This window comes from Natator depressus, chromosome 1, assembly GCF_965152275.1.
Source record: "Natator depressus isolate rNatDep1 chromosome 1, rNatDep2.hap1, whole genome shotgun sequence".
NCBI classification, from domain to species: domain Eukaryota; kingdom Metazoa; phylum Chordata; order Testudines; family Cheloniidae; genus Natator; species Natator depressus.
The window spans coordinates 286,374,681-286,402,470 of record NC_134234.1 but is presented as its reverse complement, the minus strand read 5'-3'; the positions used below and the strand labels follow the sequence as shown (position 1 = coordinate 286,402,470).

The window sequence follows — 27,790 nt, the reverse complement described above, 5'->3', positions numbered from 1 at the left end:
AAATCAATAAGGCACTTCAACAAGTCTGAGTGTCCAACCTAGGGTTTTGCAACAATTCAACATCAGTTTCTAAGCAGATTTGGATGAATGTGAACATTCCCTGCAGGAGTAAATCAGTCACTTTGTCTTAATGCTGGAGCTTTTAAGTAGGCCTGCAGTTGCTCCTGGTAGATGGAGAATTAGGTTCAGACATGGTCTCTATCAGGAAGACCTAAGAGGAAGAGCTGCAAGGTATACTTTTCTTAAGTGATTAAATACTACTTAAGACTATTGTTTTTGGTCTTAAAGATTTCATTAACATCTCAATTTAGGCCTTGTAAGGTGGATAGATACCAGAGCACTGGGCACTAGAATGTTATAAACTAGGCAGCAGACTTCTAGAACTTTTGACACACAACAGCCTCCCTTGAAGATGTTCACAATTTCAGTTCACCATAAAAGGTTTGAGAGAGATTCATAGTAGACAATTTTTATTTTCAAAAAGGTGCAGCAGTGAACAGGGTCCTTTGAAGGGCACTTTCTAAACAAAATACTTATGGTACAATAGAGCAGAAATTAGTAAATCCACAGTGAAGTAGTCAGATACTACAAAAAAGGAACAAGTTGGAATACATATAAAGTTGCACATTAAAAATAATTTAACAGCCATCTTCATTGATTCAGCAGTATTACAACCAAATGTCTGTATTTGCCTTATATAGTTGATCAACTTTTAAACAGATTTAGACTTTACCAAGTTATTGTAGTCTTTAAGAGACTACTGCCCCTACTATAGATTATTTAAGATCAGCACTCTAGGGAACAACAATCTGTGAAAGCAACTTTTACTCCCTGACGTGCAAGAAGTCAATTCCAAAGCCCCTAAGCACTTATCAGATATCTTCACTCATGCTAAAAGTGACAATACTTTCAGTTAAGTGACTAAGGATATTTGTGTTAATAGATGCAACAGTTTTGCTTCTGCTGCAATAAAGGAATTTGTGTTAATGTTTTGCAGAAAAAAGTATCTGCTTAATCAGATTAGAATATCATGAGAAGCAGAGTTTACATTTAAAAATGACCTATAATCACATTTTATATGAAAGACTAGTACTTAGTAAGGCTTCTATTCATTTTCAACAATTAAGTGGCTCAAGTAATAAGGTGCAAGTGGACATAGCCATGTTCAAACATAGGAAGGCTCAATTTTTGAACCAGTTGTGTTCTGGAATTTGGTCTAGCTGTAATTTAAAGTTCCTTCATAACATGTTATTTCAGTTATCAAGAAAAAGTGAACATTGGCCATTTAGGAGTGTGAAAATATCCATAAGATTTATTGCATCCTGTGAAAAAAATACTGAACAGTTAAATCAGAGCAAAAAACAGGGCAGCAGTTGATTATTACTGTTCTTCCTTCAGTTGTGTGCCTTTGATATTCAACTAAGCTTAAAATGCACTTCCAGTGCAGGTTTCTTCAGAAGTGTTTGTATTTTTGCTAAGTCACAGCAGGAGTGATGAGTAGAATGGGGTGATGTGAAGGCTTTCTGTGGTAAATCACATTATTTGTTAACTGGCAGACTTCAGATGTGGATGTGGTAGACTCATAGTAAGTTGAGAAAAAGGCAACATAAGGGGACCAGTCTGGCGGCAACTGAAATGAATGACCAGTATGTTTTCCGCATGAAAATACTAAGAATGTGTTAAGTTAGGGCGAAATTCTTCCCGCTGATCAGACCTATTGGATATTCTACACCAGTTCTATACAATCAATTTCCATGTCAATGAATTGTAGAGGTAGAATATGCAAGATACATAGTTATCATTAAAGACTAAAATTCTTCCTGCTAACCAAGTATGCCATACCAGGAAATGTGGTTATATCAAATTATACTTTTGGTTATGATTATATAGTAGCTTTTTCTACAAAAAGAGAAATGTCTACTTAAAAAAACCACACACCAGTGTTGCAGACAATGACCACCATTGCACTGCTGACACTTAGTAAATATATATACTGGAACTTCAATTCTATGACCAGCTAGAATACTTCAGACAGAGATGCTCAAAGTTTAATGCATACATCGCTGATTGAAGACTTACCTCACCAGACCCTTCACAACCTACAATTAAGTACAGCCACCAGCAAACTTAACAAAAAACCAGAACACGAATCTTAAGTGTAGTAGTGTCAGACAAAAATATTGTTAAATGAGCGTTTAGATCACTTTTGGCTTGGTCAAAGAATACAAGCAAAAACTGTTGCAGGACCTAACACACGGTTAAGGAAAAAGGTAAGATGCCAGGGAACACACTGATTAGGAAGGAGTGGTGTTTGTAGAAGAGACCAGAGGCTCAAAGACATTGAAGTGGGATAAGATGTTTTGGTGAATGAAGGAGAAAAGAAGTTGAAAAATCATAATTATGGTAGATGAAGATGGAATATTTCAAAGGATCCAAGTAATGTAATGGAAGGAGACTGAAAGTAGTGGGGTGTTGTAATATGCATTCAGAGAAACACCCTCTCAGTATGTTCCCTTAGTTTTAGAGTCCCTTTCGGCAGCTGTTAGTTTTCCCCAGGCATCTCTAATTCCTCTGGATCAACAATAAATATGTTCTGATTTGGGAGGCAAAATTTAATCTGTTCACCATATGATTATGGATGGAATCAAGTTTACCTCCTGTTGGAAGTCACACAAGGAAGAAGGATGAAGAGTAGCTGGTCAAGTCAGTCAGTACTGAAGTAAAATGTAGTCAATACCATGTTCATAAGTGCTGCTTTTACCAGATTCAAGAAGCTGTGAAATGGGATGTACTTTTTGGTTTCTGAAATTAGATCTATTCTTACGATTCAGCTGTCTGAAATACTTACTTGGCTTCATGCACTTGACAATGCACCAATTCAGGAAGTACCTACTCTTCTGACTTAAGGATATTGTTTTCTAAATGGATAAGTAGATATATTAAAAACAGAAACAGTAAATAGTAACAGCTTAAAATAAGGAGAGCTTTAATTTGACAACGAAAAAATATGTAATGGTTTTTTCCTTAAGCTACAGTTCAACTACCTTCAAGCAGGATGATTTTCTTATAGGATCCTGTGAGATCAAGATGATAATTCAGTAGGTTTCTAGCAGTTGGTTTGGTAATGCATTTCTATGGAGATTAATTTAGTAAGCTTGCTGGGCTTTTGAACTTAGAAAAATCACCTAAGTTTAGAAAGGCAGTCAATATTCTGAAAACGCAAACATCACTTAAATATTCATATGGAATAAATAAGGGTGAAAATAGTGTTATCAGTCAGTTGAAGACAGACAACTACCTCCTCACCCAAATACCAAAGCAGTAACATACCAGAATCCTTTGGCATAAAGGGCATAATGGAGGTAGTTTTCAGCACAGCAGCAGCTCTCTGGCAGAGGCACTCAAACTGACTTAAGTAGTCATCCTACCATGATTTCTGCTAAGCAAGGATTTATGATTTTTATCTTTCAGAAAGCAAAGCCAATTTAAGTGTATGCATCAGGTCAATCTGAAATGTTTAATTATTCATAAGATACTTGAGAAGGTTGAAGATGACATGCACATGACAACTATTGTGGTGCCCATTTCTTTGTTTTCTGATGTTTACTCCTGTTCAGATTAGTGAAGCAGAGCTGGTTCATCATGACCAACATACAGGCACTCAGTTTTATTCCAACACTTCAGATTCATTTTAACATATTAATAAAGCCTATTTCAAAATAAGTTAAATTAAAACTTAAAGTAGTTACCTCTGTATCTAATAACGGGTTACAATGCTCTGAATTGGAAACAGTCTGAAAGAGTATCCTTGTGTCTGAAAGCTGCTTAAGCAGACCTGTGAGATGGAGATTATTAAGTACAGTGCTTTGAAGTCTTCAGGATGGACAGTTTCCAGTCAGATCTCTTAACTCTGATTTATACTCTCCCATGCCATACTATGGTAGTTTGCTCAAGCTTAACTTAATTACAGGTGTTCAACACTGCTCTTAAACATTTAGCTTTTAGGAAAGTCTGTACAAGAGTGAATGAAGATGGGTGAAGATTTCTGTGCAATATGACCTGCCCTGGGTTAACATGATTCAGTTTATAAACTTGGTCTTTATTCATATAAAAACAAAATAAATCCAAGTCAGTTTTATAGGTCACAGGTCAACACTATACCTCTGATATGAAAAAGTATTTGAAAGACAAGGTATATGAGCAAGAACAGATTAGCCATGTCTGATTGTTCGGAATTACAGGTCAGTTGTAAAATATACACAGGGCACAAAGCAGCCCTCTAAAGACTAGGGATTCTGCCCCTCCCCACCGCTAAAAGTTTTAACAAAGCCAGTTGATTGAGTATTCCAGATGTAATTATTGTAGGTTAGATACAGACAGACCTGCTGGAGTCCCTCTGAAGAAATGAGCACAGGAAGCCAACTGAAGAGGCTGATAAATGCTGTTACAGAGACTGTGTGGAAAGTCTGTGAGCCCAAATACCATGACTGAACATTAGGCGTGGGTCAAATCTGTACCTAAGAGTAGGGAGAAGGTCTGTGTGAGCTACAGTTAGATTAAGGATTACCAGCAACATAATAGATTAACATATAGTACTAAACCAGAATTCATTGGAATGGCTGCCTCCCTCAGCAGTGCACAATAGGGAACTAGTTTTCCTCTACCACAACAGTGCTACAACATTTCAATTTAGTCACAGACAAATACTACAGAAGAAGTTGACAAAAGTCAGTGTAGCGGCACTTCTAGCTAACAGTGTAGATGTTGCAGCTAAATACAACACTAGGGTGTATCTGCAGAAGCATTACATATGAATAAAGGAAAAAGGGTGTCCAGGAGCTGCATTGTCAATATTCTGCAGTATTTACAGCAGCAAAATGTTATGGCAGTTTAGCGCATAAATGCAAGCCTATTATAAAGGCTAACAGCCTCAAGTGCTGTAAAAATTCTCAAAAAGTGGTTTCTGAACTCAAAACAAAGCAGCAACCTTCTAACTGCACAGATGATTTTGCTGCACGATACAAGCTCCGTTTTCCTGGCAGTTTGACAGTTTTGAATATTCAAGACTTGAATCCAAAGTAGAAGTGAGATAAGGCTACCAAATACTTTAGTTGGAAAGTTCCTGTGTGGAGCACACACAAAGCTTTTAATAATCTGCAAGTGATTATTTCCTTATTTAACCCATTGTTCCTTTGATTAGTCAGCACAGCTGAAGAGCTAGACAGGCAGCATTCTTTTCAAACCAGTGACTGATAAAGTTACCAGGAAAGGGGTGTTTAATGACACCATTACTGAAGATACATTTGATATGTCCATAGTTTCTCATATCTTACAGCCACCAGGTACAGTTAATTGATATAAATTTAGCCTTTATAGTCCCCAAATTTACATTTTAAATTAATTGATACTAAATTAGAAGTCTAGATGGAGTTTCCTGGATGAAAAATGCAATAGTAGGTCTGAGACAAAACATTCAGCTTTAGAATTTAGTTTGTCCTATACCCACCTTCCTTTCCATTAATACAATCTCCTCTTCAGACCAAGTGTCTACACTGCCTGACAATTTCCAAGGATTTAAGTTTAAAAGCATTTATGGCACCAACCAGCTACTAACCTTTAGAGAGAAGGGAAGTCCCTAATTCTAACAAAAGGGGAAAAACTAAAACTTTTGAGTCTCTTGTCAAGGGAACTGATTTTATAAGACACATTCCTAAACTGCTACACAATTGTGAATGATTACAAAAAAAGCTGAAATACTCAAAAAAGGTTACCCTGGGTCAAAGACGCCTGGTGTGCGACAAGTTGCTCCTGAGCAGGACTGTAACATCATTAGGCGATAGTTCATCTTCTCTAAAATTTCTTGATCTATTGTTTTAGCAATGTTAGTAAGCTGGTGTGGGTCTGCAGTCAAGTTGTAGACTTCCACGAACACCTGTTTAAGTGGAAAAAACAGTTCCTGTACTTTTATTAAATGTCAATATTACAAATAAATTACTTACTACACAATCAGTGGGGAAACATACGCTGGTAGAGCGACAACTTATTTTCTACTGCTATGTATTCGTTTTATATCTTCAGTTAGCATGTAGTGGACACTACAGGCTAAGTGCTTACCAGACAGCCATGAAATGGACCCTTCCTTGAGGGGCTCACAATTTCAGGACAGACTTGAGGGGGCAGTGGCAAATTAAAAGAAGGCAAATATTAAGGAGTGAATTATTTGCGTGTCAAACGTTAGGAATGCCATCTTATGAACGGATCCTAAGATAAGCACATGTAGGTAAGAACTTTAACACTCCACACGTATAGTTCTGGTTAATGAAACTCCCACAGAGCACATCTTTTTACCCATCCAACACTGCATATAACAGAATTGGACATAAGTGTATTACATAAACTCCAACTAAAGCAGTAAAACCTTTGTATGGTCTGCTTAGAGTCACAATATTTATGTTTTTTTCTTAAGAGTTCTTGGGGCAGACTGGTGATGGGTTAGCATGCAGTGACAAGACACTGGTTCAAAATATACCTATGACCATTCTGTGGGGCAGTAAAGGTCAGACATTCCACAAGAATTCAACTAAAGCATGCATGCAATTAAATCAGCAGATTAGCTTTGATGTCTGCCTTTAGGAAGGGTAGAGCACTCACACAGCTCCCCTATAGGGGAGGAAGGGCTTGATTATGGTTGTCAGAGACTGGGAACAGGGAAGGGATTTAAGAGAAGAGCTGGGACTTTGAGTGCACTGTTTACACTCCTTGGTGGCACCACACAGAGTATCTTCCCTGGGATGCTTTGAAGGAGACTGTTCATGAAGCTAACATACTACTAATGAATTTTGCTTCTAAATGGAGGAAAAGTCTGTGTCCTATTGACAAAGAGCCTCTTAGGCCAATTGCCCTAAATCTTTCTGAAGAGCTAGCCTTGTCATTTTCAGGCCAGACAGCTGCATTCCTCCAAAGTAAACAGCAATCAGCCTATTAGACTGCAGCTTGCTTAGTCTCTCCTCTGTGGTCATGGCCTGAGTTAGCTGTAGAAATGTGATCTCCCATTTACACCATTTGGAAGTGCTCACACAGATTTTATATGCTACATTTTTCCACTCAGCCCCCTTGATCTCCTTAGGGAGATATGTACTTTACCCCTCCCTTAGCCTTTGTCTAGTGGGATCTCTTGGAAGTAGGAGCAGATCATTCCCAGATCAATGGTGACGCACAAAGCTCATTGAGGGTCCCCTGTAGTGCATGAAGAGGAGTCCCAATCTGGCATTGCAGTGAGCACAAAGATGGCAGTTTGTTAGGGACTGGTAATGCATTGCAGGGTTCCCGATTCTCCTTGGCAGTCCTAACGAGGCAGTTTGAAAACATGACTTGGGACAAATACTGTTACAACCTTATTTATCATGCGACTACATGCTGCCCCATACCAACTGCTCCCCAACTATTAACACTTAGCAGTTTACCTCAGCAACTGAGCAATTTAAGACTAAACTGCCTAGTCTTCTGCTGAACTGAAACGGTTTGATGATTGAATCTATTATAAGGGAAAGGTGAAATTACTGTTTTGCTGGCAAGGCCACACACTTGCACCGCTTGAGAACTTGCTAGGAATGTGCAGTAAGCTCTGAAATAGGTGGCTAGCCACCAGTTTAGTCTATGATCTACAATAAAGTTGTCTCTGTCATTTAGATATGGAGGACCAAATTCAGCCCTGCTGCAACTCCTACTTAAGCTCCACTTACACCAAAGGTGAATTTGGCCTTAGATAATTTAACCCATTTCCCCCTCATGATCATGCAGTATGTTTTGGTTAACTATTTCCACCAACAGTTAAAACAACTGACTGTTTAGCCTACGAGCGAAGCCACAGTCTCATTTTCAGAGTAGTTTACGCCAACCTTGAGAGTAGATAAACTTTGCAGACAGACATCAATGGAGTTACACTATAATAGATGCTAATTATCTCAAATAGTGAGAACTGCAAGAGAATTGAACATTTAACACAGTGTGCCATTAAAGTAAATGAGACAGAAAGTATTACCTCCCGGTCATCAAATTCACAGTACTGCAAATCCCACGAAGTTGACAGCGTCCTCACACAAGCATATGTATTGTTATACGAATCTTCACACACACAGTCTGGAAAACAATGCTGTAAAGAAACAGAGGTTAAACAGAAAAAGGAGAGTGAACATTCTTTTTTACTTCATGTGGTGAAACTGAAAGCAACAGTTCCCTCCCCAGAACTTGTACCTGCTGAAGCCAGCTGCAAGTAGTTCATGGACACTAGACAGAATATTGAAAACTAAACGTTAAAAATCCCAGGTAGAGATTTATGGAACAAAAATACCATTTTTTCTAAAAATCTGAAAGTGTCACTGTGTCAGGGAAGTTTTTAAAATGGGAGATAGCTTCTTTGTATTATTTTTCTGGTGAATACATACAGTAGCCCAGGAAATGAAAACAGTGCTCAATACCCAAAACAGGCTACTTAAACACAGTGGGAACAGTTCCCTAAAATAGAACGTTATGGTAGGGTCTGTTTACTGTAAGCATTAGTATGACAGAATTACAGAGCACAGCTAGCGTATTGCAGAATGTAGCCACCTACTTACTGGCTTCAAATCAATATTTGATTGTGTGATGAGGCCATCAGAATTGCAGATGTAAGAGATCATGGCCCTATGTTGCAGCCACCATCTTTCCAATGGGATTCTTGGGGCACTAGTTATTTTAAAATCAAACAGGCAGATGTCCAGCCACTCAAAACATTCTATTCTGAACCAGGCATGTTGTACTCAGAACAGGCATAGCTCCTACTGACTTACAGAGCAAGATATAGTAAAAACCCTATTTTAGCATTGGGTACTGAGGAGTTCATAAAACCAAAAAGTTCATAAAATTGATCTTGAAGTTACAACAAATACTGTGCATACGTTGCAGTATGGTATACTGCATTGCCTTCTTGTCCTTCAAGCCACTGCAAAGCAATTTCCAATGTTTAAAAGGTATATCAAAGAACAAGTTGATATCCATTTTAATGTGATTTCCCCCCCCCCCCCCAACTCCCTGTCAAGAAAAATGGTTTGCAAAACTGGTTGTTTGTAAGCCTCTAGTATTTGTAAAATTGAGGTTCTACTGACCCAGGAAATAAATCCAGATCTCCCATATCACTAGAAGACAATTTCTAGGCTACTAACAGGCTTGACTCTGTACTGAGGTTTTAGTTTAAGCGATTCAAGGAAACATTTACAAATAACTCATGCTTAAGTTCAGTTCTGCTTACAGTAACACCAGGTCCCAGAGCAGGGCAGGTAGGATCACTGCTGTTATGTCCTTCTCCTTGGTACTCAATTAAGACATCTGATCTCCAGGTCACATTTTTGTCTCCTCTCTAAAACAGGAAGTTTTTAATTGTTAGTTCTTCTGATAATGCCATAAGTAAAAATCATGCATGCCTGAGATTACATACTCCTTGCTGGTACAGAGTAATTTAATGCACATCCAGTGGCACCAATACAAAAGCATAACGAAGTTTGGTGAAAGTGCATTGTGTAACAACAACTGGAAGCCACATTAGGGATCCAGTCCCAAAAACTGATAAGTTGGTTTAGGACGTGAGTATTTTGTTTCGTTTGAAGAGAGTGCTAATGACAGTTCATATACAAGCTAGCACTAACTGAAGGATGATGATCGTCATGAAGTACAAGCCATGTTGCCAAATACCACTAAATTATAACCCGAAGTCTCTAGAAAAAGTTTTATAATATAGCCTCTTCCTTTATGGGGGTATCACCACAGATGAAGAATTACACAAGACAATAAGAAATACTTGTATAAAAGGGCAAACTCAACTGGAAAGCCAGTCTATTTCAAAAAGAGTTGAAAATTTTAAATCCCTCCCACATTTGCAGTTTTAGAATCATTTTTAAAAAGGCATGAAAAACCTATACAGAGGTGAGCAGATTATAGAAGAGAAACAAAACTACACAAAAGTACCATCACAATTGCACACCATAAACGGACAGAAGTCCAACACCCACAATCTTCATTATTTGTAACAGCCCGTAGAACTAAGTCAGACATGAGATTTAAGTTGATGATGTCCCTTTAAGGTTTGCTAGTGAAACCTTATACCACAAAAGTGCATTGGTTCTAAATCATGATGACTCATTGCAATTTCTTGAAGGCTACCTCCAATTTATAGACCAAGTATAAACAGTAAAGTGATTAGCTACAAGAAGCTTCATTTAAATAGGTTTCTGCTCACCTGTAGGAAAGGTTAGTTTTATTTCCCTCCCTCTCCCCCCAGTCAGTGGGAAAAAGATGACAAATATCCCTCTTATTAGGATTTAAATAAATATCAAGTGGGCATAATTTTGTCTTGGTCACATATGCAGATCTTAGAGTGTTGGATCATATTAAAGTAGTTCTGTATTAAAATCACAAATGAGTTTGATTCCCCATAGTTTAAATTCCAGGGTATTACTAATTAAGAGGTCTCTTGGTTTTTGGTACTGTTTCTCTCCCTCTGTGTGTGAAACTTGCAAGCTGCTAATTGTGTTAGTACATCCTAAGACTGAGTCTGTTCTCAAAGCAATACTTTGAAACAGAAACAGCAAACAGACTCCCCGCCCTTTTGTTGTATTTATCTCGCTTTTTTGTTAACCATTGTGATTAAAATGGAGATTGCGGATGTATGTGGATGGATGCTTGGTGTGGATAATAAATGAATGATCAGGGAGGCGCCAGCCTCCGAGTTCAGTATTGATCGGCTGAAGAATGCGCAGAGTGAAGACAACCAGAGGACCCCCCGGAGGGCAAACTGGAATCCACCCAACAGCCTCAAGGATGGGAGAACTGAAGAACAAGATAACATCTGGCAGCACAGAGCCGTCAGGAATGTGCCATCTACTGATTGATTCAGCAACAGCATGATGAAGCAATTCCAATAGACTGGCATAGGAATACATTCCTATAAAAATGGACTCTAGAAACGGAGAACTTTGGGGTCTGATTCTGCAAACCAACTTCCAGGAGCATCAGATGTGCCTCTGACAAGGCCCTGCTCCCTCCTTGTGTCCAGGCCACCTGGCCAGTGGCTTGGCATGAGCAACTGTAAGGCTGGTAACTATGATAACAACCTTGCAGAACGTGGTGTGTGAGTGAATAAATATGAAATTGAATGGAATGTTATAGCTATAACTAACTGCTTACATGATTCTTTCTGTATTCATAATAAATGTGGCATTTTGCCTTTTCCTCTTTAATAAGATCCTGCTAGTTTTTATTTTATTGGTAACAACAACAAGAGCATTTCAGAATTGAAGAGCCAAGTAGTACAACAATCATAACAAGAGTCATTCATTACCAGTAGTGCAACTAGTCAAAGAAAAAGCTTTCCTTAAAAAAGGTATCCTCCCTGAGAGGGAGTTTCAGAGTTTATTGGAATGTATAAGCAATGAAATTTTTATTAAGCCAGAAGGGCTCTATATGAAAATACCATGAGGGAGAAGAGATTTGGAATGCGCATCTTCCTAATCCATTTTAGGAAACTTTATTCACTCTGAAGAATAATCTGTACAAGAGTAATCTGCAAATTGCTTGGTTATTAATCCTGTCTGAACTCTTACCAGAAGCGGCAACAATGACATCCCATCCATCTGTGTCTTGTTTAAGTCAAACCCTGCGATATCCAAAATAGTGGGACCCAAATCAATGTTTGCAACGAGCATCTGGATGGTGGCGGGAAACAAAGTGTTACTGACTCACAAAAAGATTAATGTTCTTAAAAACTGTCAAGTTTTAGTGTCTGTCTGAACAAGAAAGTGAGGTCCCTTTATACTACAGAACACTAATGTGTTGCTAGACCCCTTTACAACAACATATATGCCAGACACTGATTACTGTGACAGAATATGAAGACCTATATTACTGCACCTTCACTTATAATCCTACCTTGTTTGTCTGGTTTGGTTTGATGCCTGGTCCTCGAACTAGCAATGGAACTTTAATGTCAAATTCATAGAGCTGCCGTTTGTCTATCGGCAAAGAAAATTGTCCTAGAAAACATTAAGAATGAGACACCATTTAACTGTGGTTTAATTTATAAAAAACAGGGCCTCACATGGCTCAGGATCTGGCCTTTGATGAACAATGACTTGTTTAAATGTCCCCTTTACCTTGACCTTACATACACAGACCCTCAGACCATATTCACCCAGATTTCCTTTATTTCAGTCTATTACTGTAGTCAGATTCTGATGCTGTACAAGTTGGGCTACTTGTAAAACTTCAAATCTACATACAAGACAGAGGGCAGCTCTAACATTGAGAAAGGAAAGAGGTGCTATAATGAAATTCACCAGTAAAAATAACTTGGTATGTCAGAGCAGGAATGAAGGAAAGGTCTATATTTATACACATCATTATTACATTTTAGGCACAGAACACCACTTTATAAAATACTCTGAAGATGGATGGCACTGTAGGTTTGCAGTCAATTAGTTTATCTCCATAGCACCAGAGGAATACAAGTATTGTCTTCATTTCACAGATGAGTAAATAGGGGCAGAAGTTAAGTAACTAAGATTTCACCAAAAGTTTGCAGCAGAATTGCAAAGGATAAGCATACATACCAGTATGGAAGCCATTGTCTGAGGTATAAAAAATGTAAGTATTATCTAGCTCTCCAAGCAATTCCAGTTTCTTCACCAGTTTCTCTATCAGATCATCTACTGACAGTAGTGTTTGCCATCTGTATGGGAGCAAAAATTGTTCCATTTAAAGTGTATAGTATTAGTTGTAAATGGGCATTTATATTAGGCTACAAATCAATTTGGACTTCTGTTATGCACAGTAGGCATATCACACCAATCACCACACACTCTGGAAACAAGCCAAACGTATAGTGAGCTCCATTTTCTAGTCTGAGCTGCAGCCATTCTAAAAGAGACACAGACCTTCTGTTTTGTCTTATTCTGCTTTTGTTGGTTTTACTCTGTAGTGCCTGAAAAGGTCAAAAAGCAGATTGCATTTAATCTTATCTAGAAGTAGCCACAGACCATTTCTGAAGTAATGCAAACCAGCATGTTAGCATCAGAGTGTTCTCCTGCAAGGTCACCATTTTATAAAAGCAGAACTAAAGTGTTTTTAAAAAGTATATCATGTTTTAAATGGTTTCTATATTAAGTGATCTCTTCTGTGCACAAAAGAGAGTAGCAAGGTCTATCCACTTCTTTATATTGCTCCTGCAATGCCAGGATCCGTTATTCTGACACTACTAGCCATCTTCTCAGCAACCATACCTCATGATAGAAAAGTGACGTTTGGTTACAGGAGTAGTGAATCTCCACAAAGTGCTTAGATTCATTACTGGTTAACCAATCAGATTTTATTATTGGGTTCTGAGGTCTCCCAGCATGCACTCAGGGTTTGATTTAAGATTTAATTGCATTATTTTACCAGCATGCTTTATAAAGCAATGACCTGAAAACCAGCCCAGAGTTTTCCTTCTCCAAGATAGCAAGCTTTACCCTGTCAACATGTCCAAAATAGAGTTCTACTATTTAAAGTTTTGTAACCTTTTTCATTAGAAGTTAGCCTTACAGCAAAGGCCAAGAATAAAGAGGAGACTAAAAAGCTTACTTAAACTTACACACAGTAGCTAGCTATGCCTTCATATTGTACACTTCTTAGCTGCTGTTGCCATCTATAATGGATCACAAGTAGTAACTGAAAAGTGGCCTAAAAATCACATCTCCCTCTATAGAGAGGGATTGCCCAAGAATCCTGTAAGGTTAACCACTAGACAGATCAGCTCTGAAAACAGGTAAATTGCTGTGTTAATTACCAGTGCGTTTAAAGTAAGGTTGTACTCTGATTCTTTTCCAGTGAATTGTGGAAGAATTCTGAGTTCTTCTGAGACAGAGGGGGAACTGTGGAAAGGCACTGGAGGACTATCAGCATTTAGCCTTCATCATCCCTGCAAATTGTACCAGTTACCAGCCCAAGTAAAAGAAGAACCCGGGATCTAACTCACAGTCTCAGCTATGCCAGGTAGCCCCAGTTGAAAGCACCACGAAACGTGTGTGAGAGATGTGTAGGTATGGGAACAATACCGAGAGGACAGCTAGAGTTAACTCTGCAGAGTAGATATATGCATAGTATACCCAGGGGGCAGTTCTGCCGAGTAAGATACTCTCTTCCACCATCACCTTTAGTAAAAAGTTCTTCTAATTGTTCATTTTTTACTTAGCACTACAGAAGAAAACAGCTAAAAAGAACGTGGTTCCTAAGTTTCAATCATTTACACTTGTCTAAAAACTTACTGCATTCAATGGGACTGCTCAAGTGCAAAATCAGAACCTTTATTGACAGTAATATACGAAGAGGAGAGAACAGACTCAGATCCAAGGTTAGCTGGCCGGGGGAGCTAGATGTTAAGATATTTTCTAACTTGTTAACTAAGCACATTTGATATGAAAGTCATTGAGAGAATGAATTCCCACAGTGTCTTTAAAACAAACAAAAAAAAAAACACAGATCAGATCATATTTGTCTACTCATTTTGAGAATGTGAATGCATTTTACTGTCTCATGCACTAAAGTTCAAAGAAACAGTAAAAAGAGACCGAGCAAGACCTCCTAGATCTCTATATGTTGAATGACAGTAGCAGTTAGATACAAGAGATTTGTATGTTTAGCAGACTACTTATGAGTCTGACTACCAAAAAAGGGGTCGGGACATGACTCTACAGGCAGCATCCAGAGAACTATTGCAGGTAATTTAACTCTTATGATTAGACCTGTTACACATTTTAAATTTGTTCATTTTTGTTTTCCTCAGAATAGCCTCTGGGGCTATTAGTCTTGCCAGGAAACCTATTAAATGGCCTTAAGCAGCAGTTCCTACCTTTTTCTAAAAGCATCATCTAGAAACTGTATTGAAGAATTAGTCATTGGAGTCTTTGCTTGCCTGATTAGCCAATGCTTGTCCTAAAAGAGAACACATTGAGATTAGTTCAGAAACATAAAATGAGCTTTTCTGTTAAGTGCTAAACCTTCACTGAATTGTTAATTGCAACAGTAATAGTTTGAGTGAAGTATTTGCATTACAATAAAGTATTTACATTAGAATAGCAGAGTAACCAGTCACTTTAATAACAGAATTGTAGAACTGTAAGGAACCTCAGAGGTCATCTAGTCCAGTCCCCTGCACTCAAGGCAGGCCTATGTATTATCTAGACCAGGGGCGGGCAAACTTTCTGCCCCGAGGGCCACATCTGGGTGGGGAAATTGCATGCAGGGCCATGAATGTAGGACTAGGGCAGGGAGTTGGGGGCAGAGTGCAGGAGGGGGCTCAGGGCAGGGGGATGGGGTGCGGGCTCTGGCCTGGCACCACTAACCTTGAACGGCTCCGGGGTGGCAGTGGCACACAGAGGGGCTACGACAGGCTCCCTGCCTGCTCTGGTTCCGCACCACTCCAAGAAGCGGCTGGCACCATGTCCCTACAGCCCCTGGGGAAAGGTGGGGGCAGAGGGCTCTGTGCGCTGCCCTTGCCAGCGGGTACCTCCCCCGAAGCTCCTATTGGCCACAGTTCCCTGTTCCCAGCTAATGGGAGCTGCGGGGGGCAGTGTGGGCAGGCGAAGGCAGTGCGCAGAGCCCTCTGCCCCCTGCTCCCCCAGGGGCCGCAGGGACATGGTGCTGGCTGCTTCCAGGAGTGGTGCAGGGCCAGGGCAGGCAGGAATCCTGCCTTAGCCCCGCAGCGCCAAGGGGGTTGCAATCCTGTGGGCCGGATCCGGTCTGCGGGCCATAATTTGCCCACCCCTGATCTAGATCATCTCTGACAGGTGTTTGTCCAACCTGCTCTTAAAAATCCCCAATGATGAAGATTCCACAACCTCCCTAGGCAATTTATTACAGTGCTTAACCACTCTGACAGGTAGGAAGTTTTTCCTAATATCCAACCTAAACCGCCCTTGCTACAAATTAAGTGCATTGCTTCTTGTCCTATCCTCAGAGGTTAAGAGCAACAATTTCATCCTCCTCCTTGTAACAACCTTTTATGTACTTTAAAATGGCTATGTCCCCTCTCAGTTTTCTCTACTCCAGACTAAACAAACCCAATTTTTCAATCTTCCCTCATAGGTCATGTTTTCTAGACCTTTAATCATTTTTGTTGCTCTTCTCTGGACTTTCTCCAATTTATCCACATCTTTCCTGAAATGTGGCGTGCAGAACTGGAAACAAAGGTGAAAACCAAAACAAAGTCATCATTAAGCACCTCTGCCATTTCCACATTTTCTGTTATTGTCTCCCCCCGCCCCTCATTAAGTTCAAGTACAGGTGGGAGTTAGACTCAATTTTCCTCTTAGACCATAAAAAGAAAAAAAAAAAAAAAAAAAGAGTACTAGTAGCACCTTAGAGACTAACCAATTTATTTGAGCCTAAGCTTTCATGAGCTACAGCTCCACTAAGGGTCTTCAAGATTTGGACCAGGATTTTGAACCAAATCACAGTTCAATGTATATCTCGGCCCAAAAAAGCCTCAAGAAGGCAACAGGTCTTACTAGCTGCGGTTTGTATTGCCTTCTCCTTCAGTCAGAGGTAGGACAAACTGCAAACATCTAGTATGGAGCTGACCATGTGAATTACTGTGGCTGGCTTTTCAGATAAGAATGGCTACTATCTCCTAGCTAAAGTGAAAGTATCTTGTCCCACTCATTATCCATGTGTTTTATAAACAGATACTAATTCAGCGAGCCTGACCCAAGCCTGCAAACTACCTTGATAACTGAAAGGCAAATAGTCAAGATCATGTCATTGCTCAGTTACTTCCTTCGAGTGCTTTTCTTTTACCACTGGTTTAAATTTGACTCTACCAAGACAACCGCTTCTCACTTACATTAACTTCATATGCTGACACCTGGATGGTGCCGCCATGTCTACTGAAGAGACAATAAAACAATGTCAACAGCATTTGGTGGCAGTGGGACCTATGATTCATGACTTAACCAAGAGGTCTTCTAATTAGTTTGGTAAAATTGATTATTGATAATGTTTTCCATTAAAAAAGGAGTGATCTGAGTCTCGTTGGTAGAGACAGTAATGCCCATCAACACCCATCTCCATTGGGCACTTGACAGAGCAACTTAAGGCATTTCCCTCTTCATTCTGTGTGAAACCTGTTCAAGATGGCACAACTTGGCAAGTTATGGAAGCACATCATTAGAGCTTATGCACATGAGTGCAAGACATTCTGGAAGAATAAAGTTCTTAATGGTTTGGATGCTGAAGGTAAAACTTCAATAAACTTAGTAACAAATCATAATTTCTATCCTACTGAAGAATCATTAAGTTCTTGAATCTTAAAATACAAGTGTGTAGCGACAGGTGTTTATTATTGAAGGTCCAGACAGCCAGTCTCCTATCACTAATGGGGTTAGCAAAATCAAGTTTTTTAAGTGATTGTGATCTTAATCTCAGATTTCCACATCAGATGTTTCACAGAAGAGTTGAAAGATTAAGATCACAATCCTTTAAAAATTTGATGCTGGCATCAGATGAGCAACAGAACAACGTTAAACTTCATAGTGTTACACATGTAAGTCAGACCCACTGTCTAATTATTTCCACCAATTAATGTAGTAATCTGTTTGGATTCTTGCAAATCCTCTTACCTTTCCATGAATGTTAAAATTGCCATTTCTTGGTGCACTGACATTCTGGAAGCTCTTTTTATATTGAGGGGCAGGTATCCAGGGAGAGTGTGGTGCTGGAGTGGAGATCATCATGAAGAAGGGTTCAAAGTTAGATTTATATTCCAAGAAATCCAAGGACATGTTAGCCTGCACACACAAAATTAGTTGTTTAAAAACTCTCCAACACTAGTGATAACAAACCCTAATGTTACGCCGTGAACTGTCCAAAATAGTTAAGACTAGAAGTGTATGAATACAAAAAGCACTTGTAAACTATTTTACAATCTCGTTGATTGAAGTAGAACTTGTGATAAATCAATCCCAAATGTTCCGAGTTATTTATAAATCCTATTTCAACATAAGATGTCTTTTGCCCCTCACACCTCTAATTGCCACTATGCCTCAGACCTTCATGTCATTCAGAGCTGGAAAGCTTGATGTAAAGAATGACTCAGATCTCTCATCTCACTCAGTCCTTATGTTGACAGAGCTCCCTTTCAAATCCTGCCTTCACTGACAGTTTTATTCATACTGTCAGGTACAATTCCATTTCATGCCCTTCCTAAATCTTTCTACATTTCAGGGGACATAGGATCCAGATCTTAAATGTTAGATGGGAATTTGGCAGTTTGTTCTCCTCAGAAGGCAGTCGCTCTGCTGGTCAATGTTTTATTCCCTGCTCTACTGCTGCCAACTTATTTGTTACATCCATCCTCCAACCTTGTGCTAGTTTGATGATGATCCACTTTTTTGGGGGGGGGTAAAAGGTGATTAGGGAAGAGGCACCAACAGGGTATAGCTTTAAGCTTCATTCACTTGTGCTGCTCCATTTGATCTCCCTCACCAAGCCACTCATTTTCAAGTCGTATCTTGAATACTTATTGTTCACCTTAACCTACACATGACAGCAAGTCTCACTTACTATTCCTTTCAGGCCATTACTGTAGCCTTCCCTTTGCCAATCATTAGAACTAATCTTCGTACATGCACAATTACCACTTACATCTCAGTTCTTCCCTTTTCTAGTCTCATGTTTTTCCTTTTCTGCCTGATCAGTCATCCAGGTCTGGAGTGCTCTCTATTCTGCCTCTCAAGCAATGGACTCTAAGAACGCTACATAAATAGATTGTCTACTGCCCATTTGTGAGAAGCTATTAAAATCAATTATGGATTTTGTGGCTCACTGGTAATAAATCTACATTCCCCACAAATAGAGCCTTCCTGACCTCTAAGTAAGTAAGTTAGAATAAGATTAGATTAGTGGCCTACAGGACCAATGAGAGACCAACTCCCATCAAAGAGGCAAATACTGCAGCTATTGACAGAAGACTGGCAGTCTACTGCTATATGTGATCACATTAAATTCTCATCTTCCACGCAGTTCAGGACATGTCAATACATTCTCTGAAGTCTGTGTAGTCGAGTGCTGTCTTTTGTCAGTCCAGAGTCCCCACTGTTTAATGGCCAAAAGCAACAAGCCAGCAGGCACCAACACACAAGCCTTTTTCAGGATCACTAATATAGACAAGGTTAATTTGAAATATTTAACATTAAATCACATAGCATCACTACCTGTGCGAGAGAACCCTCCTCGACTGCTATACATTCTCAGGGACAGTTCTCTGTCGATACCGTTGTAAAATACTCTATCCACTTTTAGTCTCTTTGGTATTTCTAAATTGCCTATCACCTTGGTGAATGAAGTACAGGTAGGAACTGAAGCATCAGTCAAATGAAAAAGTCCCATTCAGTTACATCACATGAAGGCAGACAACTAAGTATTTTACAAGCGTATCGACAGAGAACTGTCCTGAGAACGTATAGCAGGGCAGGAGGGTTCTTCGCATAGATAGTTCGTGATGCTATGATTTAATAGGCATCACAGAAACTTGGTGGAATGATGACAATTCATCAATGGGACACAGGAATACCACAGTATGAAATATATAGGAATGAAAGAGTAGGTTATGCTGGTGGGGGAGTGGCACTACATGTGAAAGAAAGCACAGAGTCAAATATAATAAAAAACTTAAATGAATCAAACTGTATCTCAGAATCTCCATGGATACAAATTCCATGCTTGAATAATAAGAGTATAGCAGGAGGAATATACTACTGACCAGGATGGTGATTGTCATTGTGAAATGCTCAGAGAGACTGGAGAAGCTATAAACATAGAAAACTCAATAATAATGGATGATTTCAACTGTATCCAGTCAATATGGGGATGTCACCCTTCAGGATGGGACGCAGAGAAATTTTCTAGACACCATTAATGACTGCTTCTTGGAGCAGCTAGTCCTGGAACCCACAAAGGGAGAGGCAATTCTTGATTTAGCCCTAAGTGGAACACAGGGCCTGGTCAAAGAGGTGAAAATAATAGAACCGCTCAGTAATAGGTGTCCATAATATAATTAAATTTAATATCCGGGGGGGGAGGAGGGGGGAAGAGGAGAAATAGCAAAGAAACCCACCATAGTAGCATTTAACTTCAGAAAGGGGAACAGAAAGAGGAAGCTAGTTAAATGGAAATTAAAACCATGACAAGAGTAAAATGTCTGCATGGAAAGTTTTTAAAAATGTCATAACAGAGGCTCAAATTAAATGTATGCCCCAAATTTTAAAAAAAAAAGTACAAGAACCAAAATGTCACCATGGCTAAACAGAATAAAAAGTAGCTAGATACAAAAAGGCATCCTTTAAAAAACTGGAAATCATATCCCAATGATGGAAATAGAAAGGAGCATAAACTCTGGCAAGTCAAGTATAATCTGGTATGCCAAAATATGTGAGGAGAAAACCAGCAAAAGACAAACTAACAGCAAAATGTTTTTTCTAAGTATAGCAAAACCTCAAAGACACGAATACCAGAGTTACGGACTGACTGGTCCACCAGATACCACGTGAAACCGGAAGTAACCAGTCAGGCGGCAGCAGAGATGAATAAAAAAGAGCAAGTACTGTACTGTGCCTGTATTGCATCTTAATGGTAGGCACATCTGGGCGGCTGCCCCCACCCCCACCTCCGGACAGCCACTTACAGCAAGATGCTGGAGCTGCCAGGCCAAGGCAGCTGGAGACACCCAAGCATTGCTCCTGCTCTGCTATGTGCAGCTTTCACCCTCCTCCGCCCCTCCCAGAGGGGGACATGGTTTTTACCTCCCCCTCCCCGGCCAGGAGGGGGATGCATTGTTTTTACCCCCACTCTCCCAGCTGGGAGCGGGCCACACTGTTATATCTCTCTCTCTCTCTCACACACCCCCCACCCCCTGCCCAGAGGGGGACAAGCTTGCAAACTCATGCTGGGGCGGACTAGGTTGTTCAGCTGCTGCTGAATCCTATCTCGGAGTGTCAACTGCTGGATCTGGAGCCTGAACTGCGCTTTGCTCAGCGCTAGAAACATTTCAGAGTTACGGACAACCTCCATTTCTGAGGAGTCTAATTCTGAGGTTCTACTGTACATCAAAAGCAGGAAGCCTGCCAAACAGTCGGTGGGGCCACTAGATGATCAAAGTGCTAAAGGAGCACTCAAAGAAGACAAGGCTATTACAGAAAAGCTGAATGAATTATTTGCATCTGTCTTCACTGTAGAGGATATAAGGGAGATTCCCACAATTGAGTCATTCTTTTTAGGTGACAAATCTGAGGAACTGTCCCAGATGGCTTTGGATCAAATTGATACATTAAACCATAATAAGTCACCAGGACCAGATGGTATTTACCCAACAGTTCTGAAGGAACTCAAATATGGAATTGCAGAACTACTAATTGTGGTATGTAACTTTTTTTTATCACTTAAATCAACCTCTGTACTAAATGACTGGAGGATAGCCAATGTGATGCCAATTTTTAAAAAAGGCTCCAGAGGCAATCCTGGCAATTTCAGGTTGGAAAGCCTAGTTTCAGTACCAAGCAAATGGTTGAAACTACGAAAAGGAACAGAATTATCAGACACATATGAACACAATTTGTTGGGGGAAGAGTCAACACAGCTTTTGTAAAGGGAAATCATGCCTTACCAATCTCTTAAAATTCTTTGAGGGGATCAACAAGCATATGGATAAGGGTAAATCAGTGAAATAGCCTTTCAGAAAGCCTTTGACAAGGTCTCTCACCAAAGGCTCTTAAGCAAACCAAGCAGTCATGGGATAAGAGGGAAGGTCCTCTCAAGGATCAGTAACTGGTTAAAAGAAAGGAAATAGGGTAGGAATAAGTAAATAGCAGTCTCTCTCAGAGATCTGTACTGGGACCAGTGCTGTTCAACATATTCATAAATGATCTGGAAAAAGGGGTAAACAGTGAGGTGTCAAGACTGCAGATGATACAAAATTACTCGTAAAGTCCAAATCAGATTGCGAAGCTACAGAGAGATTTCACAAAACTGGCAACAAAATTGCAGATGAAATTCAGTGTTGATAAACGAGAAGTAACACATTGGAAAACATAATCCCAGCTACACATACAAAATGATGCAGTCTAAATTAGATGTTACCACTCAAGAAAGACCTTGGAGTTGTTTTCAGAGAACTATCCACAATATCTGCTCAGTGCAGCAGCAGCAGCCAAAAATCTAACAATGTTAGGATCCATTAGGAAAGGGATAGATAATTAGATAGTAAATATCATAATGCCCCTATATACATCCATGGTACACCCACACTTTGAATACTCCGTGCAGTTCTGCTCACCCCATCTCAAAAAAGATATCTAAGAAACGGAGAAGGTACAGAGAAGGGCAGCAAAAATGATTAAAGGTATTGGACAGCGTCCCTATGAGGAGAGATTAAAAAGACTGGGACTGTTATACTTGGAAAAGATATTACTAAAGGGGACTACGATAGAGGTCTATAAAATCATAAATGGTATGGAGAAAATGAATACGGAAGTATTGTTTACCCCTTCATACAACACAAGACCCAGGGGTCACCCATCAAATTAATAGGCAGAAGGTTTAAAACAAAAAAGAAAGTACTTCTTCACACAATGCACAACCTGTGGAACTTGTTGCCAGGGGATGTTGTGAAGGCCAAAAGTATAACTAGGGCAAAAAAAAAAAAAAGCATTAGATAAGTTCATGGAGAACAGGTTCATCAACGGCTATTAGCCAAGATGGTCAGGGATGCAACTCCATGCTCTGGGTGTCCCAAAACCTCTGACTGCCAGATGCTGGGACTATATAACAGGAGATGGATCACTTGATCTTTGCTTCAAAGGGAATGAACAGAACAGGGCATCTGGAATTGGCCACTGTCTGAAGAAGGGATACTGGGCCAGATGGACCATTGATTTCACCCAGGATGGCCATTCTTAAAATGTCTCTTGAAATCACATATCTAGATATACTGTAACATCTAAAAAACAAACGAGCGCGACGTTAAAACTCAGTTACAACAACAGTTTGCTGAAGTGAAGCACATCCTCTTAGGTCTTAAGGCAAATTGCCATTTCACAGGTTGGTAGCCTGAAGTACTTGTTCTAACTGGAAGTCTGTGACCTACCAATCAGCAACATTTTGGTCAAGCACCCTGAACTAGCACTGAAGTCAGTGTTCACCTCCAAATCTGGCCCTTGGCTAACAGCTATCTAACAATTTCATTTTCCCATATTTGCATATACAAGTTTGCCCTCTTTAAAGAGAGCTGGAATCTTGCTTCACTGGTTATGCGTGAAGTAATGACAACACCAACATTAGGCAATATCCATTCAGTAACAGAGCCAAGCATAAAGTAGTGTTTCGTCACAAATAGAACAGTAATGCAGCTGTTGTGATGTTCTTACCAGTACATCTGTCAGGTAATCTGCACTGTAGTTCTCACCATGCCTTCGTGCTTTTCCATTTATTGAAAGAGTGTAATTATAGTACTTTGAATTTTTTTCCTATGAGAGAAGAAAAAGGTATCACTTATATAAAAAGACAAGAATCTACTATTTCATTGACCACTTTAAATAAACTAAGCTGTCAGCAAGTATTTGTCAAGCATGATTTTATCAAACAATTTATCCTATTTAATATTTGTAATATGTGCTCTGCAAAAGGCCTACAAGCTTCGCCTTTTGTAAAACCAAAGTGATTCTACACTATAATAATTGCAAGTTTTTCTTTGTTGAAATCAGGTTTTCAGATACTTCTCTTCATTAGAAATAACTCCTCATTAACATCAACAGCCTCCATACAAAGCTGAGAAAATGCAACACAATATGAAGGAAGGGAATTTCCTCTTTTAGTTAACAGAAGCATGCAAAAAGCAGATCGGTTCTTATATTCAGCACAATTAAGCTAGATTTACTTTTGTAAAGTACCTGCAACTAGGTATTTAATAGGAGCGGTCACATACCAAAGCATACCAAAAACTCCATCCAGGAGGAACGTGGCCTATTCCCCCTGCATCTTCTGCTCCATACTGAAAAAAAGACAAAGACAAAAAAAGTGACCCAGCACAGTCTCAGATGTCTAGGGGGGTTTGTTTTCTTCCACAGCAGCCAGAAATGCAAAGGCCCAGTTCTGATCAGATGAACACACACTGACCATGTGGTGCCTATGGTGGGGGAAAACCCAGCATGTGCACTAACCAAAGAAGTCCAGCTGTCCCACATCCCTTCCCCAAATATAATCCTCAAATTCTAGTACTCCTGAAGTAGAGGACTAACCTACTGAGTCTCTCAAGACTACCTGTTAAATGGATGCTGATACTTTGACCAAACTAAGTTGAGAAAAGTTACGTTGCATGTCTTATTTCCTCTATTCCTTTAACAATTCTGAGAAGGACCTTTTCATCTAAAAACAGTAGGATTTTAAATATTATGGGGGTTTATTTTATCTACAAAAATAAGGATTAAGACTTTATTTCACAAAGTTACTTTCAGTACAGGCAATTCACCTGTGTCACAGCAAATATGAATAAGATATACCTCATTCAAATACTTCCCAGCAAAGAATGTTTGATAGCCACACATAGACTTGAGGACTGCTGGGAAGGTATATGGTTCCTGTATCTTCTGCCATGATTTGCTGCTGCAGTTTCCCTCCAGAGTGTTATTGACAACATGATGATTATGTGGGTACTTTCCTGTTAAGATGCTAGCTCTGCTAGGACAGCACAATGCACTGGGGACATACTAGAACACAGAATGAAAAAATACAAATTGTAAATTGAATCGGGGGGGCGGGGAAGAGAGGGAAATCTAGTTTTTAGCCAATAGCAAGAGACATTAAAAGATATGCTGATGAGTCACTCACATCACAGATCAGATTACTCCCATTTATTCAGGCATGTAGAACTACAACCCAAATATTTTTATCAATTAGAGGTTGCATATGGGATTGGGTTTATATTTTCTTTAGCGTTTGCAATTTAGAAAACGCATGTTATACACACAAGCAGGAAGCACCAGTTATTTGAGAATGAACAGTTATTTAAATACTACTTATTGTAACAACTCCAGTAAACAAGAATGGGGAACCATTACTCAATTTTCAAACCTGTACAAAACCAAATCTTTGAAAGATTTCCTTATTAGTTTCTAGCCAAAACTTTCATTTCCTAAAAATATTCATCAAATTAAGTATTCTGAAATGTTCCGTCCCAGGCACAGAAAGTGATCTTGGGTCCAAGTCACAATTTACCACAGGAATTAATCTGCCCCCTTGTATTCGCCATATTTAAAAAATTGAAACTAAACCTACTTCAGAGCCAAGTCACGGATTAAGTTTGTTATACCATTACAACCATAGGTATTTAAATTAAAATAGCTTAAATAAATACATGCCACTGAAGGTTACAGAAATCAATGTCACCACTTACTGCATTTGAGAAGCTTATCCCCATCTCTGCAATAAGGGCACTGGTCTTCTTTAGCGGTATCTGTAACAGGTAGCAATTAGTACAATCATCTAAAAATATCTGGATACTGAGATGCTAGTGTGCTATATAAAGTGGCAACCTTAAGTTGATTTCATGGGAGGTATTTATAGAGTACCAATCACCACAGTATTTAGGCATAGGCTAGACCAAACCAATGCCTCCATTTCTTTGCAGTGAAACTTCAAACGCTACATCTAAAATGCAAGGCTAAATTTATTATCAAAATTCTTAGTTTATTTTTTGCTAGTTTTGACAGAATTTGCCTTTTAAGTAATTACATTCTACCTAATGTTTCTTCATTCAAATGGATCAATTAGACATCATTTTCTAGCCAGAAAATGGTGTTTTGTTTTTTTTAAATGCCCCTTTTCATCCGGGAGCCAGACTGCTACAATCTCATAGTGTGAATTGATTCCTCATATATAGTTAATGAAACGATCTTTCAGAATGGTCATTAAAACTAAGTAGCCCAGCCATAAGATTTATTTTCCCACCCTCACTGGAATATTTTACTTTATCAAAAACAGGTACTCACCCTGGGCAAGTAGAATTTAAAGACTACAATAAAATGAGCCTTTTGGGATCTTTGAAAGAAAAGGTGCTCTAAGTAAGTAACATTCATTGTTTAATTTGTGGAATTTGCCAAGTCATTTCTGTTTTAATGTCGATTCCTTCAATGGACATCCTGAAGCACTCAACATCCCAAGTGAAAACCTACATACAGATAGGCTAATTAAGTGATCCTGGCGTGATAAACACTATGCATATAGCAAACCATGCGTGTGTTGATGCTGGTCAGTTTAAGACAGTCAGCTGCAAATCGTAAAACATCTTGGATTGATGAAGACCTGTTACTTCAGGTTGTGAGGAAAAGGGAACACATATACGAGAGAGAGAGAGTTAAAACTAATGAATCCATGCGTGTCTCATGCCACGGCCAGGCTTACAGAACACTGTCAGTCTTGGTGGACGAGGGAGAGGCAAATGGTTTTCTTCATTGCCCAACTAGTATGAAGAGCAAAAAACAGGAAGGATAATATATGAGAAGATGGGGATTTTTTAGAGTGTTTAATCTAAAGCACTGTGAGCAAGAATTTTCTCATTCTCTCTCTCTTTAATATAGATAACTAAGTGTGAAGTTCTGAATGCACTAGTTCTCTTGCCAAAAGGCATATTATGTATTCTTTTTACCTCATGTGCTTGGGAACAGTGAAGGACTTGCTCCCCAAAATGCAGTATGTTGCCTTTCTGGTAACAGTGTCTCAATATTTGCCCTACAAATTAAACCCCTATGTTACAGCTGAGTGAACCATACCTAACTAAGTCACGCTTGCAATAACGCAATGAAGCAGGGTCACAGAAAGGCACCGGCAGACGTTTCCATTTACACACCACCCCAGCGGACTCTCTGGACTTTCTAGAGGAGGGTTGACACTCAGCCTAGCTAATAAAGCAGCGCACAAGCCAAACACCACCCGTTCTGTCAGGCACGCTGCACTAACGACAAGCCCCCGGTCGGCCAGCGCACACGTTTTCCTTGCGTGAGAGGCGACATCCCGCCCCCAGCCCAGACACACACCGGAGGGGAGTTGCACGACAGCCCCAGAACACCTGTTATGCAGCCAGATACACCCCCCTGCAAAACGGCCTAAGTTCAAACCGCTTTTCCCTCTCCCAAGATGCAGGGGCCCCGCTGCTAAGGCGGCGATGAGCGGCCCTGGGTTCAGCAGAGACCCTCCCTGCCCTCCAGCTAGGTAACTGCAAGGGGGGCGTCTGCCCCACCGATCCCCCGCCCCTCACCCCCAGCCGGGTCAGGCCAGGAGCAAACGCTGCCGCGCCCAGCGGGCCCGAGCGCGGGGCTGCCTGCGCCAGAGGCGGGCGGCACGGCATGACCACCCCTGGGCAGGGAGCAGAGCCCCCCCACGGGGACACAGCGCCCCCCCCAGGCCCAGGAGTGGGGCCGGGCCCCCAGGGCGCACCACGTCGCGGGCGGTAGGGAGAGCAGGTTACCATGCCGCCGAGGCAGACATCCTGGTCATCGGCGAGGATCAGCACCACGCCGGGTTTCCGCGCCCCGCTGGTCCCGGCCGCCTGCGCGCAGCCCCAGTCGCGGCTCAGCACCAGCAGCGCGGCCACCGCCAGCGCCCGCACCGCGGGAGACATCGTGCAGGACCCGAGCGCAGCGCGGTGGCCTCCGAGCCGCCGCTATCGCAGACGAGCGCAGAA

General features: G+C 40.3%; 1 protein-coding gene across 1 annotated transcript; it reads right to left on the bottom strand.

Moving 5' to 3' along the window:
* Positions 1–488: 488 nt before the first annotated feature.
* On the bottom strand, positions 489–27,790 carry GNS (glucosamine (N-acetyl)-6-sulfatase). The gene is made up of 14 exons (XM_074942117.1): positions 27,575–27,790; positions 25,505–25,564; positions 24,612–24,818; positions 24,038–24,103; positions 23,481–23,579; positions 17,682–17,849; positions 14,915–14,997; positions 12,639–12,757; positions 11,959–12,062; positions 11,634–11,735; positions 9,287–9,394; positions 8,042–8,152; positions 5,772–5,932; positions 489–4,517 (listed from the first exon to the last, which is right to left on the bottom strand). The coding sequence occupies exons 1-14, from the start codon at positions 27,725–27,727 to the stop codon at positions 4,445–4,447; spliced, it is 1,614 nt and encodes a 537-aa protein (XP_074798218.1). The 5' UTR covers positions 27,728–27,790; the 3' UTR covers positions 489–4,444.